The following is a 15,925-nucleotide window of genomic DNA, read 5'->3' on the forward strand; positions in this document are numbered from 1 at the left end:
TGGCAAAAGACAATTTAAGTATTTGATTGAATTACAATTTAACTTGAGACCAGTAAGAATAAAGAAAATAGTCATTTCGTGTGGGGTGTGTGTTTAAGCAAGTGAACTCAATCAGAAGCATAATCTGAGAGACAAGAGTGGGAAGTGGAAATTCTAATTTAATAGTGCTTTTAATCCTTCTAGCGTTCAAATCTAATGTGCATGTCCCTGAGAGAGCATGACCACAAGGAACATGGATCTTTTTTTCTTTTCCCTGAAACATTCCTGATTCCAGCATTCCCCTTGTAGTATGAACAACTTATTGCTTCAAATGTGATTTTAGAGTTTACACATTTGTATTTGGGGGTAACATGGCCCATGAATGCAATCCCAGCACATAAGGAATTCCACTGAAGCTAAATTAAAACCTTGATTGTTGAAACCATGGAGAAGTTGTGGGATCTATAAAGTGGCACTGTCCAAAGGGACTTTTGAAGGTAATTTGACTGTACATGGTCAAAATTGTTCAGGTCAAGCAGGTTTAGGCCTAACCCATCTCTGAAGATGAAAACTATTCATCTTCAGAGGGGCTTAAGCCTGAACCTCTTTGGAAAATCAAGCTCTGAAATTTCAGGGCAAAGCTTGACTTAACTTTTAAGGCATAAGGATTAGACTATTGAATCAGTATTTTGCAAGTGATGAGCTGTTTCTTCTATGAGGCTTGAGTAAAGTTTCTTTTGTGAAGCTGAGTTTGTGCCATCCTCATGCAACTATTCCTGTAGAGCAGTGATTCTTAACCGGGGATGATTTTGCTCTCCTGGGGGACATTTGGTAGTGTCTGGAGATGTTTTTGGCTGCCACAAAAGCAGAGGAGGAGTGGAGGGTTGGTGCTGCAGCTTCTAGTGAGTAGAAACCAGGGATCCTGCTAAACATCCTACAGCTATGAGACAGTCTCCCAGAAGAAGAAATTATTCAATGCAGAATATCCAGGTACCCAGGACGAGAAACCTTCCTCTAGAGTGAATCCAAGTGAACAACTTAGCAAGAACTGGTCTAACACCAAACGCAAAGTCTAAAGAATTTTCAAAATTGTGAGTTTTTTCTCTTGAGACCTTTTTCAGATTTCTGTGATTGAACCACAAGTCCATAGTCAATCGTGTTAGTTATTAGCTCTGAGCTGGGGAGGTCCCTGGAATCTACACAGTTTGGAGCAACTATTATAGAACTGGCTGGCCCAGTCCTTGGTTTCATAAGACCTGCCAGAAAGCCAAGTCCTGGCAAAGTCATCGAGACACTACCGCAGATTGAAATCAACTGAAGCCACCCAGAGACGTATCAAGTTCAGATCTTTCTACCAGCAATTTATCTCTTCAAAGAAAAATTGCATGACAAGAAATTCTAATTGGACACCCTAAACTCGGCTGTCAGGGACATGGATGAAAGCAGAAATGCAACATTCCTGCCCACTGTGTGTGTGTGTGTGTGTGTGTGTGTGTGTGTTTAATTTCAGGCATGATGATATACTTCTCCTTGGTTGCTTAAGTCAGCCACCACACAGTATAACCCTGCGATTAACAGCCAGGGCTTTGCAGTCCAGCCAATCTAGGTTCAAATCCAAACTCTGCTAGCATGAGCTCTGCTTGGCAATGGGTCCTGTTGGTCACAGGGTCACTGAAGGTATTCAGTGAAGGGACTGTTTATAGAGGTATAGGGAGGTCATGGACCATCAGAAGGTGGTGACGCTTCACCAGAGACTAGAAGTCATGGGACACTGTTCCTGCCTTCAGGCCTGAAGGAGCTTGGTGAATGACTAGGACTTGGTAATATCTGTGGCCAGAGAAGGGAGACCAAGGGACAGAAACAGTGGCCTGACAACCTTTGCCAAACTAGGGTCCTGTGTGAAGGAAGCAGGGGTGTTAATATCCCAGCTTCCTTCTTCCCACCTTTGCTAGAACCTCCAGGGGCTAACTAAGCCAGGGAGAGGGAGAGCACATGCAGGTGGTGCTGTCTGCGGGGATAAGCATCCTCAGGCACAGAGCAGAACAGAGCATGGATCAAACAGTCAGAGAGTAGCCAGCCTGCTGTGTAGCTCTGGGCAAGTTGCTTAACCTCTCTGAACATATTTCCTTATTTCTCACATGGGACATCAATCCTTACTTCGTATTGTAGGTGCCGGCACTAAAGAGAATGATGTAACATGGTTCCTAGCACAGCATCTGGGTGTAGAAGGTACTCAGTGTGTAATGACTTGGATTTTTACTGCACTTAGGCAAGCAGGACCTGATGTCCAGGGAGGTTTGGGGACCAGATGAGGAGTTGGTGTTGGGCTTTGGGAGGGACAAGGAAAACGAGATTTTGTGAGTGAGTGATGGTCTGCCCTGGTAGACTCTGCACAGGGACCAGCTGGCTGAAGTCCTCAGGCTGGCTCATTCCTCATTTCTCTCCCGATTTTGCGATCTGCATGAGGAAAGCATGGTCACATTCTCCATCTGACGGGGCAGGCTTTATATTCTTACACCTAAGAAAAGCGCTTAGGTTCTCCCACTTCTGTGTGGTTCTCATGTTGATGAGTTCCCATTCTGGTTTCTCAACCCCTCTCACTCCAGGAATGTCTGTTTCTTTGGGGTGAAGAATTCCTTTTAGTGGCTGTGCTCTGGTTATGGGTTATGGGTCCTTCCCCACAGGGTGGTGACAGCCCAGTTCCCTGTTACATTGCTTTGAGGATATCCTGGACCCCTTATTTTCTATTGTTTCTTCTACTTTGCAAAAAGTATCCATTACCACATCCTTTTATGTGGTTTAGTGTTGGTTTTTTTCTTTGGCCCTTGTATTCCCCTTTCCCCCACCTTCAGATCTGGCTGGAAGCCCTCAGAGCCAGGTCAGTGCAGGCTCTGGCCAAGCACATTTTTCTGATCTTTGCTAAGTGCATCCTGGCGATGCTGAGATCCCATCAGTCTGCACTCTTGGGCTGTGATCCAGGAAGACAGATCCTGGTTTTGGATGCTTGTAATGTTACCAAGCATTCTATGCCATGTCCTCCTTTTGTTTCCAAACTGACGCCCACTGCTGGGAGAGGGGCTGCCTGGGCACCTGGCCCAAGTCCTTCCTGTAGTTCTCCTCTTCTCTTGCATAGCCCAGGAGATGCAGTCAGATCTTTGCTTCCTTCCTCCATCCAAGGTGGTTATGGACAAGCGTGGGGAGCCCTGGCAGCTCCTGACCTGCCGGATTGGTGTATCACAGTCACTCCTGAGCCTACCTTGAAGACGCTGCTGCAGGGTTCTTAGAGGTATTCCATACTGCAGAAGGGACACTCTGCTCCTTCCCACCACCCTGGCACAGGTCTTCACTGCTCTCTTCTGGCCCCAGCTTTCTGAGGGTAATCCCAGAGCCCTCTCCATAGAGAGGTCATGAGGGCTTCGGAAGGCAGTTCCTGTGAAGTGCTCAGTAACCATTCCTCAAGGGGACCCAGCAGCCCTGCAGATCTCCCTACCCACCTCCAGTGTGAACACAGTTCCTCCCCCTGTTGATGTCTGGAATGGAGAACTTCCTGCTGTTCAGTCTCAGTCCATGTGTTCTTACCCACATGTTCTTCCAGTGGTGCTATGTTTTTATTTTCTTTTTCTCTTGAGCTCCACTGATTGGCATTCGCCTCTTCCTCATCTGTCTCTCTCTCTCTCTCTCTCTCTAAGGGTTTGCTTCGTGGACTCTTGATTCCACACTGACTAGGGGCCTCGGCTTGCAGGCACACCCAAGCTGTTCCCAGCAGAAAGCCTTGCTTGCCTGTGACGCAGGTGGAGACAGGGCTCACCTCAGATGAAATGAAACACAGAGCAGTCATCACTTCCCTTAGGGTAAAGTCCCAGATCCCTCCCTCAACACGCAGGGCTGGTTGCCCTAGCCCCTAATGACCATCCGAACCTCATCTCATTCCTCCTGCCAGGCCATACAGCCTTCGTTCCCGCCAGCACACCATGGGCTCCAGGTCCCTGTGTGGGCACTTCCCTCTTCCCAGGGTATTCTCAATGTTTCCCCTTTTAACTCATTGTTACCCCTTGAGTCTTTAAACATTATTGTGGCACAAAGACTTATGTCCCCTCCCAGGTCTTGCCAAAGACCCTTGCCATGCCTTCCCAGGATAGAGTGCATTTGGTCTTAGAACATCCATCACTCTTACGAATGCATTTTTGTTATTGTGTCTGCTGGTAGTTGAGAGGTGGGGGTTTCCCTGTGCCCGCTGGTGGCGGAGCTCACTCACTTTTGCCACATGGATGTCATGGCAGGTTGTTCAGGATCTCTCTATTCTACTTCACTCTAGCCTCTGTGACAGATCTGGGTCAGTCTCATGGGTCACTGTGTCTGTCTTTTACCACCAGCACCACATTATTGGGTCAGAGAAAGGCTCATTAAATTCTGGGACTGGTAACAATGAGAAGTTGTAAACATTCCAGGGAGGGAAACAAACACCTTTCCTCCCTTTCCTCCCTAGTTGTTGCCAAAGATCCTAACCCCCTTTAGGACTTTTCCTGTAGGATTATATGATTTCTCCTGTTTCCTGGGGACTTGGTAGGTGTAAATGAGTTTTTTTCCTGTATCTACCCAGAGGGCAGCAGGCTTAGCGACACTGACTCAGAATGAACTGTTGTATGTGTGTGCGCAGAGGGAAGTGTGATTGAGGAAAATCCTGCTGAAGATAATGGGAAAAGGGGAGAGAAACGTTCTGGGGTTCAGCATGGAATCTCGGGGCTGTCCTGGATGCTTCCTATCAGTAGGAACGCTCTGATTAGACACTGGCCCCAGGACCATGCTGGGGCCCTCCAACTGGAGAGGAAGGCAAGGTCTTGGCCCTCAGACAACTTGCCTGTGTTTGATTAAGACAGCGAGCGAAGAGCTCTGCCATAGACCCTGGTAGTTTTGCTTGACTTGAATGTGTATGACAGTTATTTAATTTGTTCATCATTAGGACGGCCTCAGATTTGCAATCAGACCTTGTAGACACTGAGTCATGTATTCTGGGCAGGAGATGACTTTGCAGATGACTCCTTCCCCAGCAGTCATGACAAAAAGAAACCACCCCAGTAGTTGAAGTCACAAATTGAAATGTCTGATTCCATGAAGTTAGGCCCTAGTGTAGCAGGATAAAATTGTACTGCTTCCCCCCAAGAAAGTGGCTTTTCCAGAGCTTGTGTGTCTGTTAGCACACCTGCGCAGGCAGCTTAAACAGGGCCAGAGCTGCTGCTTGGGCAGAATCCTGCATGTTCAGTGGAATAGAACATGGCAGGGCACACACGCAGGCTGAAGTCAAACAGCCATCAATCACGGAGCCTCCGTGCTTTGCCCAGACTCCTGGGGGTGGTGAGTAGACATAGGCTTATGACAGCCAACTGAACCCCCATCCCTGTCTGTGATGAAGCCACTAGGAGGGGCCCTTGCTGTTTTTCACCATATGCTTACCAATTAAAACTTCAGTTCATGCCACATGCCGGGCTGTTGGAAACACATTTTCATTTTGATGTGGCTATTCTGAAGTCCATGTGTGCAAAAACATGTGCTTTCTGTCAACCAAATGATGATGCTGCCTCTGCTGAGGCTGTGCTCTTGCCATGCTTGTAAAACTAATGGGGTTTTGTATCTCTCCTAAATACTCTATTATCAGATGAAAAAGAAATTACCATAAAAATTCCTTCAGTACCAAAGGGAATGTTTCTAAAAGGCCTGTTCATTCCATCCCATGACCCAGCACAGCTTTTACTTTTAAGGAAGAGGGTACGATGCTCTCATTCTCAGTCACGCGGACTCACAGCTGTGTGTCCATTGGTTTCCTTCTGTGACTGCCACCCATGCCTCTCTGGGAAACTGCCCTCAGATTCCCAGTTCCTAAAGCCTTCCCTTCTTGGGATGCCCAGGAGGGACAGCCCCTTTGCTACCCCTCCCCATGTCCTCCAGCCTTCCCTGAAAGCAGGTTCCTGCCTGAGGCTGGAGTTCCCAGCAGAAGATGCACAACCTGTAATCAAAGGAGAGGAATTTACTCCTCTACCCCCAAATTCCCACCTGGCACTCGGGGATATTCCCACGGAGGAGTGGGATTTGGAAGTTGCCCATGAGCGTAAGGAAAAGTGGTGTTTCATCCTCTCCACCGCATCTTCCCTGCCCAGCTAACTCCCTGACTCATCCTCAGAGGATAACAGCCTGAGAGCAGATGAGGGATTGGGGAGTGATGGCCCTGTGGGTCCTGAAGAATAAATTCTTGCTGGGAAGCTGGGGTTAGCTGTGCCCCTTGCTTAGTGAGGCCTGAATGTTTCTCTCCCTTAGTAATGCCCATGCCCAGCCTGCTAAGGGCTGGTTCTGTGTGCCCCATGGCCAGCCACGCCCATTACCTGGGCCAGCATGATGTCTCCACAGCGAGCTGCCCTGATCTGCGTGTTCCTATGGACTCTGGGCAGCTCTCATCCAACCCCTACCATGTGTAGACCCTGCCAGGATTTCTGTGTTGCCTTGAGCAGTGTGTACCTAGGGTTCAAGCACATGCCCTTAGAGTACATTGCCAGGGTTTGGCTTTGCCCAGCCTGAGGGCAGTTCCCTTAAGAGTAAGCCACTCTCCCCCAGCCTTCATGTGTGGCAGCTGGCTCAGAATTTTGTGTATTCTCTATCATTTTGCTACACATCCACAGCTTACAGCTGAGAGTTTTGCTCAAAAAACAAAAAATGCATAAGCCAGATTGTGCCATTTCCATGTTCCCTAGAATGTCACACAAGTGAGAACATGGGTGTCTTACCTCAGTGACAGCATCAGATCTCCAGCCTTGATAGGTTTGCAAATAGACTGTGACCATGAGTGATTCTTCCAAACTGCTTTCAAAATCACAAACTAACTTCATATTATGAGCAAACACATTATGAGCAAACATAACCCAAGAAAAGGGTGATGAACCTCACTGGTTCGGCCATCTGATTTCAGAACACGTTAGGCTACTACTTTTCATCAGCTTGATCCACCATGGATTTTGTTTCTCTTTCCGTAAAAGGTCATATATTAGTTTCCTATTGCTATGTAACAAATTTCCACAGACATAGGGATTGGAAACAACTCTCGTTTATTATCTCACAGTTTCCATAGGTCAAAAGTTTAGCACAGCTCAACTGAGTTCTTGACCTTGGCTGTCCACTGTCACAAGGCTTAAATTAAGGCTGCAGCAGGCAGGGTTCTTATTGGAAGGCTCTGGGAAGTGTCCAGCCTTGTTCAGGATGATAGCAAAATCCAGTTCCTTGTGCCCGCAGAGCTGAGTTCCCTGTTCCTGGTAGGCTGTTGCCCAGAGGTTGTTCTCATCTTCTTGAGGCCACCTGCATTCCCTGTCAGGCAACTGTGAAGTGGCAGATCCTTCTCCTGCTTCTAATCTCTGACTTCCTTTTCTGCTGCCAATTAGAAAACTTTCTGCCTTTGAAAGCCTTTCCTGATTGAATCCAACTCTTGATTGAATCCAGCTCCTCTAGTTAATCTCCATATCTTAAGGTCACTGACTAGGGACTTTCATCTGCACAATACCTTCATGGCAATGCCTCGATGAGTGTTTGAATAACCAGGGGATAGGTCTCTTGGGGACCATCTTTGGACATCAGCCCACCACAGAGAAATCAGCCTCATGTCCATTCTCACCTCACTTTACCCTTCCAAGAAATCTGTTGTCAATATAATTTCCATTGTTGTCTCCACCAGCCAGTGCCGGGGATCCTGAGCCTGAATCAGAGGCAGAACCAGAACCAGAGGCAGGAGCGGGACAGGCTGCTGATGAAGCTGGCCAGGACGTAGCCTCTGCCCACAAGGGCGCAGAGACCGAAGTGGAACGGGCACTAGAGCAAGAGCCAGAAGAAAGAGCCTCCCTCAGTGAGAAAGAGAGGCAGAACGAGGGGGTGAACGAAAGGGACAACTGTTCCGCCTCCAGCGTCTCGTCCTCCAGCAGCACGTTGGAGAGGGAGGAGAAGGAGGACAAACTCTCCAGGGACAGGACGACTGGTAAATGAAGCCCCTTGTTTCAATTGGCATGTACCAGGGAGGCCTGGGGTGCAGGGACAGGTTCGCTAAGAGCCTGTCCACAGGCTGGTCTCTAAAGTGACCTGAGTCAGCCCACTCACCCAGCTGTGTCACCCAGTGTCTGGGGACAAGGAGTGTGGCCATGCTGGCAGCCAGCCAGCAGCCTTCTACCTCATAGAAAGATGACCCCAGACCCTCTGCCACACTGTCACAGTCATCACTTCCATACCTGGAAAAACAGGCCCCGATAAGGAGGGCTTTTCCTGGGGAATAAGCCCTAGAAGAGAAACCTCTCATTTTCCTCTGAATGTTCCATTGTTAATAATAGGTTAATAATAGTAAGATTTTTTTCAGCTTTTGATAGAAGTTTAGAAACTGTCACATTGTTATCTATTTCTTTAACAATGTGTTTACTGAAGTATGTTCATTTTGACTGAACATTTCAGACTGGAAAGATTTGTTTAAATTGATTGAATGAGTATTTCCAAAAAATTGTAGTACATAGTGTACTGAGTTCAATTTGATGTGAGGTACTGGAATATAGATAATTTGTTCTCTACATTATACTCATAACCATTCTTTTCTTTAGTATAAAGTACATGCTTTTTGGTGTTACACTTAATACTCATTCAGTTCTCCTATGAATGATGACTTTACAATTAGGGACCAAATGGAATGTTAGATTATAGGTTTGGTTTGGCCTGAAAGAACCTCACCAAAGACTTGAGGAGGGTGCCATAGAGGCTTATAGGAATTGTAAATGATTCATATGATTTGTGATGCCACAGAGTAAATTTTCCTACCCATGACTTGTGTGCTGTCAAGGTGGTAGAATGCCTCCTTCCTCAACAAACACTCCTAACCGGTGGAGTCATGTCTCATGGGCCAGCCTTCATTAAGCTACATATGAGTGGTACCCACTCAAGTCGATGTCTTAGGTCCAGAGGGCAACATGACACCTCTAAAAGGCCTGCCAGCTAGTGCCATGACCTATCAATGACTTATTAGTTCCCAGATTAAAATATATTGTCTCAGAAGCATGGATGAATGAATGAGTGAAACCAGAATGTTTCCCAATAGCCCTGAAAATCAGTGGCGTTGTCTAAAAGTACAGTTTGGGTTTTTCCCAGTTAGAATATACTACTGGATTTTATACTTTATATTGCTGGTCACTATGATGCAGTAAAAAAGAATATAAAAGACTTTGTTAGTTTACATCTTAGGAATTATTGCATTGAAAATCCTGTGTCTTCATTTGGTTGAATACGTATGTCCCAAGAGGTATTATATATGCTGATATTTACTCAGTTTCTTTCAAAATCAGATTACAGGTAAGTCCCCATATTCTACTTGTTATCATTCACATTAATGTCATTATTGTCATAATGCTGGGTGTAGGGTAAGTCTTACTGATCATATTGGCCTTAAATCATGTTTTATTTATTAGGAATAACTTTAAGAATTATTCGTCATTACTGGATTTAGCAGGCCTAAAACATATCAACAAATTGGGTTAGTAAAATTATACCAGACGACAGACTTTCTTGGATCAGCTTATCCAATATTCTTCCCAATAAGGACAACTTTCCAAAAATGGAAACTGCTCCCAGTGAAGAACCATTGACTTTCTACCAAAAGTGGGCAGTGTCCAAGAGTTTTGAAGCAGGAATTAGGGTTTTGAAATGATTTTTCTGCTTTGCTCCGGTGCTGTTGTGAGATTTGGTTGTGTTTATTTACTGTAGCTTATTGGTTCCTAAAAAATCTCACTGCTCACAGGCGTCATCAGCCATTGTGGATTCAGAGCAGCTATGCCATTATAGCTCTTGCTTTTCAGAGTGCTGTCAAATTACAGAGCAACCTTAGAGATAATTAAAATTATTCCCAAAACTATTTCTAATGACTATGTCAAAAATGAATTTGTAGGACTTGAAAAAATCTCGTCTTATTCCAGTTATGTGGTTTAATTTCTCTGTTTCATGTGTTCTACTCTAGGGCATACATGTGAGAAACTTTATCACAGCATGCATTATACTTTCTTAAATAATTACTTGTATAATTGTCCTTTGTCTCCACTTGAATGTCAGCTTTGTGAGGATAGGGATGTCTGCCTATTCATTGTGAGTCCTCACTTCCTAGCAGAGTCTCACAAAACAATCGATGAATAAATGAAGAGGTGTCTGGTTAAGATGGGGAATCTTCATTGTTCCTGGGTCTTCCCTCTTACAACTAACATAGCAACACCCCAAGAGTACCAGAACAATCAATTAGAGGCTGACTATGAAAGGTGGAAAGAAGAAGGCATACTGCCTAGGAACCTCTGGATTTAAATTACATGAGAGTGAAGCTCCAGGTAAAGCTTATTTCCCTAGTCAAAGGACTGGGAAAAGGATTGCCTAACAGAACACAACACAGACTTTTTGCTCATTAATACTTGCTGTACCCTAGACAGGCACTAATGAAAACCTGACCCCGAGTCAATGGAAACGGATAGGGATCTGAACCTCTGCCTCCACTTGGAGGCAATAAGACAATATGAGTCAGTGATTTAATTTCCCTGGGAAGGTGCCAGTGGGGCCAAGGGAGGGGGAACTGACCTTCTGCCCTCCTCATCTGCAATGAGCCAGTGTGAGTCAGCACTCTTGCTGGGGTGGTGACAGCAGGATCCGGCAGGGAGCTGGACATCTCCCTCCACCAGCACCTGTATGCTATACCTAAAAAGGGTGACTACCTGCTAAAAGATTAGATAGGATCTAAAGTCTGGCTAATAATGCACAAAATGTCCAAGACATAATGGAAAAATCACTCATCATTTCAAGAGCTAAGGCAATCACATCTTGAATGGGAAAATGCAATAAACAGATGCCAACCCTGAGATGAGCCAGACATTGGAATTATGTGCTGGGGATTTTGAAGCAGCCTTTATAATACTGCCTCAGTAAGAACTTACAAACACTTAAGGAATTCATAAAAAATAAAATAGCAAAGAAATAGAAGATATTAAAAAGAACCAAAGGAAAACTGTAGAATTGAAATACACAGTAACCAAAATAAAATACTTACTGGATGGGCTTAATAGTAGATTGGAGACAACAAAGGAAATGATCAGTCAACTCAAAAACAAACCAGTAGAAATTAAGAACTCTGAATAACAGAAAAAAATACACTGAAAAACATGAACAGAGCCTCAGGGACCTGTGAGACAATAAGACTCCATCTAACTCCAATTCGTCAGAATCTGGGGAGGAGAGAGTGGGATGCTGGAAAATTCTTTGAAGAAATAATGGCCCAGAACGTCTCCAATTTGTCAAATGGTATAAGCTCACAGATTTAGGAAGCTGAGCAAACCCTGAACAAGACAAATTTAAAGACATTCACACCGAGACAAATGATAATCAAACTTATGAAAACTAAAGACCAAAGAAAAGTTTTGCAAGAGGCTAGAAGGAAACATTACCTATAGGGGAACACCAGTCCACGTGACAGCACATTGCTCATCTGAAACCACGGAGGCTAGCAGGAAGGGGCACAACATTTTGCAAGTGCTAAAAGAAAAGAACTGTCCACTGTAAATTCTATATCCCTCAAATGTATCCTTTAAGAATGAAAATAAGACATTCTCAGATAAAAACGGAAAGAATGTGTCCCTACCCTCAAAGAATTACTATAGGAAGTTCTCCAAACAGAAAAAAAATGGTGACCAGAAGGCTTAGAACTTTAGGAAGGAAAGGACAACAGAATGGGTGAAAACAGGGATAAATAGACTTTCTGCTTCTGAGTTCTTAAATCATACTTGATGGTTGAAGCAAAAATTATAACATCATGTAATGTAGTGCTCTGTGTATGTAGAGGAATACTTAAGACAACTGTAAGAGTGGGGAAGCTAACGGTATCTAAATGAAAGTAAGTCTTTTCACACTTCAAAGTGGTAGAACAGTAATACTAGTTTACTGTGATTAGTGTGTATATTGTAACACCTAGAGCAACCGCTGCAAGAACCAGATGAAGCAATGTACTTGGAAACACATAAATAAATCAGAATGAAATTCCAAAAAATATTCAAGGGCATTGAAGAAAGGTTGACTAATGGGTACAAGTATAGAATTTGTTAGAATAAATAAGATCTAGTGTTCTATAGGATCAGTAGGGAAATTATAGTTTACAATAATGTGTTATGTGTATTTCAAAATATCTAGAAGATAATAATTTGAATGTAACAAAAAGAAAAGACAATATTTAAGGTGATAGATATCCCAATTACATTGATTTGATCTTTACAAATTATATGAATGTATTAAATTATCACATGTACCCTGAAAATATGTACATCTATTATGTATCAATTTAAAAATTTGTTAAAGTAAAAAAAAAGTATTCAAGTAACCCATAAGAGACCAAGAAAGGAGAAACAGACACTAAAATAAATGGAACAAATGAGACAAATAAAATGGCAGACTTATGTTCTAACATATCAATTATTCCTTTAAATGAAAACATAGATGGCAAAGTGGATTAAAATGACCCAATCATATGCTACATATAGAAAACTCTTCTCAAACATAATGACACTGGTAGATTTTACGTTAAAAGTTGGGAAAAAATCTGTAGGACTAGGTGTGAAAGGAAGAAAAAAAAAAGTTGAGAAAAAAAAAGTTGCGAACATTAAATCAGAGAAAAGCAGGAATGGTTACATGAGATAAGTAGATTTCAGAGCAAAGGAAGTTACTGAGGACAAAGAGGGACACTGCAAAACGATGAAAGGAGTCACAAATTAGTGAAGAGAATAAGCAAGGAGACTGGCATATTAAAAATATTACCTGGTTACCTGGGCATGGTAGCTCACACAGGTAATCCCAGCACTTCGGGAGGCTGAGGTGGTCGGGACACTTGAAGTCAGGAGTTCAAGACCAGCCTAGCCAACATGGTGAAACTCCCGTTTCTACTAAAAATACAAAAATTAGCTGGGCATGGTGGTGCATGCCTGTAGTCACAGCTGCTCAGGAGGCTGCGACATGAGAATTGCTTGAACTCGGGAGGTGGAAGCTACAGTGAGCCAAGATGACACTACTGCACTCCAGGCTGGGCAACAGAGTGAGACTCTGTCTCAGAAAAAAATATATCACCTGATTATATTATTTTCCCTATTGCCAAAATAGAAAAATGCTTACATTTCCCGATAAATGGAGAAAGAATGAGTCTGCCTCTTGAAAAAGGCTCAGCTGCTTTATCTGCTGCAGCCTCCTGGCATCCAAGTGGTCTCCCTGTTCACAGGAGTGTCTGACCAGTTATTGAAACTCCAGCTAATCAGATTTTTTGCTCTTATCCTCAAATACCGTCTCATCTCCTTTTGATGGTGATTATGTCCTAAGTATATTTTGTTTGTAAAACCTAAAAGAGGATTCGAGAGCTCCTTGTTCTGGTGTTGAGATGGCCTAAGGTACCCTGGTCAGGTTAAGCGGTTGTTGCAGCGAGGACAGAGAACAAAACTACACTGGAAATACTGGGAGACCTTGTGCTCCCCCGGTCAATGCCTTCTCAAGCCAGAGCCCACCCTCAGTGTGTTTGAAGAAGATGCTCCCTTAGCTGAATGAAGCTACGAATGCTGACCTCCCAGGCCTGGGTCTCCTGCCACATCCCAACACCAGGATCCACTGAGGCCCTGGAAAGCTGACGGAATTCACCTCCTAAAGCACTTGCCAGCTGGCTCTGCCAGCCCTGATATGGTTTGGCTGTGTCCTCACCCAAATACCATCTTGAATTGTAGTTCCCATAATTCCCGTGTGTCATGGGAGGGACCAGGTGAAGGTAATTGAATCATGGGGGCAGTTTCCCCATCCTGTTCTCATGATAGTGAATTAGTTCTCACAAGACCTGATGGCTTTATAAAGGGCTTCCCGCTTCGCTGGGCACTCATTCTTTTCTTCCATGCTACCATGTAAAGAAAGACATGTTTTCTTCCCCTTCTGCCATGATTGTAAGTTTCCTGAGACCTCCCCAGCCATGCTGAACTGTGAGTCAGTTAAATCTCTTTCCTTTATAAATTACCCACTCTGGCAGTCCTTTATAGCAGCGTGAGAACGGACTAATACAAGCCCCAAGGAGGCAAACCCAGAGGAATAACATTCCTGATCATTCATTCATTCGTTCCACATGTTGCAGAAATAACAGTGAGCAAAACAAACCCAAATCCTGTTCTCATAGAGTTTGCATCCCATGAAGAAGGCAATTTAATCAGTAATTATAATTATTCCAGTGACAGGGCAGAGGCAGACAATAAACTAAGCAAAACGTGACAGATTTAGTCCTAAGAGCTGTGATGAAAAATAAAGCAGGAAAGGATGATCAACAGTGTAGGAGGAGGATTGCACAGTTTCCACTAAGTGGTCAGGGAAGACTTCATTGAGAAGATGTGGTTTGAGCAAAGACTAAAAGGAGGTCAAGGATAAAATTGTGTGATTCACTGGGTGCAGTTTATCCCAGGAGGGGCTGACACCCTGAGGCCAGTTCATACTTGGTGAGTTCTAGGAATGAGAAGAAATTGTTGTAGCTAACGAGATTTATGGGTATGTGTGTCTGGGGGTGGGGGAGAGGTGGTGGGGGGCAATGAATGAAAAGTAAGAAAGGATCATGGAAGGCCTCGTGAACATCGTGTCATTGGCTTTCTCTCACAGGAAAAGGTGGTGCTGTTAAAAGACTTTGATCAGAAAGATATGATCAGACATTTTTATAACATCATGTGGCTGCTGGGTTAAGAATTGGCTCTCAAGGGACATGAGAGTCCAGTGGGGATGCCCCTGGAGTACTGTAGGCAGGAACCCATGCTGGCCTGGCCCATGGTCATGGTTGCAGAGGTGCTGAGGAAAGTGGCTGGATTCTGGATATGACATAAAGGTCTAGCCAGTTTCCTGCAACACTGGATGTGGAGGGTGAAAGAACAGGAGGAGTCAAGGATGACGGTGAGGTTTTTGGGATTGGCAGCAAGATGGATGAAGTTGCCATAGCTGAGACAGCAAAGGATTGCAGGAGAAGCAGCTTAGGTTGGGGGGTGCAGGGGTGGAGAAGGTTGTATTTTATGGATGGCATTTAAAGTTGTGAATCTAGATGAGACTGAAAGAGTGAAGATGGAGAGAAGAAGTCCAAGGACATCTAAAGTTTAATGATAAGGAGAAACCAGTGAAGGAGATTGAGAAGGGGTAGCCAGATGTCCTGGGAGCCTTGTATCATCTCTTGGGAGCCCCGTGAAGGAGGAGGGAGTAGTCAGCTGCATCCAGTGCAACACAGGAGTCACTGGGACCTGAAAGCAGAAGCTGTGAAGGGTGGTGGGAACAATAGCTCCCTTTGACTGGGCCGAAGAGAAAGGAAAGAGAGAAACTGGAAGCAGAGGGCAAAGCAACTCTTATGAGCAGTTACACTTTAAAGGAAATGAGAAACGTTAAAGTTAGGTGATAGCTAGAGGGATGAATGGGACCACGGGTGGTTTTGCTTTTCTAAGACGGGGGAAATTATATATATGTTAATGTGCCAGAAGGAAGGCTCTAGTGGGAGGGCCATGGGAAATGCAGGAGAGAGAATTTCTGGAGCGGGTGTCTAATGTACAAGTGGGCAGCCAACCCCTGCTAAGAGGGATGTTTATCAGGCAGTCACAGGAGGGAGACTGTGTTCTGAGGGTCAGTGCAGGTGGGAGGGTAGTGGTGGAAGGGAGGCTCTGGAAGATTCCTTCTGGCTTTATCTGTTAAGTTGGTGAACTAGGAAGCAAGGTCATCTCTGAAGATGAGATGGGCCAGGAGGTTAGAGGAGAGAAGGCTATGGAAAGTCACCTAGGAGAGGAGTGGGTGAGATTGCCAGGCAGCATTCAGTCCCCTGGAAACTAGGGACTGTGATAAGGAGTGAACCTAAAGAGTGACCAGTGAGTGGCACAGTTTC

The 15,925-nt window shown here is 44.6% G+C and overlaps 1 protein-coding gene across 12 annotated transcripts in view; it reads left to right on the plus strand.

The window, feature by feature from the left end:
- FHOD3 (formin homology 2 domain containing 3) overlaps window positions 1-15,925 on the plus strand; it is a 487,025-nt gene that overhangs the window by 414,074 nt on the left and 57,026 nt on the right. For all 12 annotated transcript variants that reach the window (XM_037730378.1, XM_037730382.1, XM_037730380.1 and 9 more), the window contains one exon: window positions 7,691-7,987. In XM_037730378.1, the coding sequence (XP_037586306.1) occupies window positions 7,691-7,987 (297 nt within the window). The remainder of the gene's footprint in view (window positions 1-7,690; window positions 7,988-15,925) is intronic.

This window comes from Cebus imitator, unplaced genomic scaffold, assembly GCF_001604975.1.
Source record: "Cebus imitator isolate Cc_AM_T3 unplaced genomic scaffold, Cebus_imitator-1.0 Scaffold342, whole genome shotgun sequence".
In the NCBI taxonomy this organism is placed as follows: Eukaryota; Metazoa; Chordata; class Mammalia; order Primates; family Cebidae; genus Cebus; species Cebus imitator.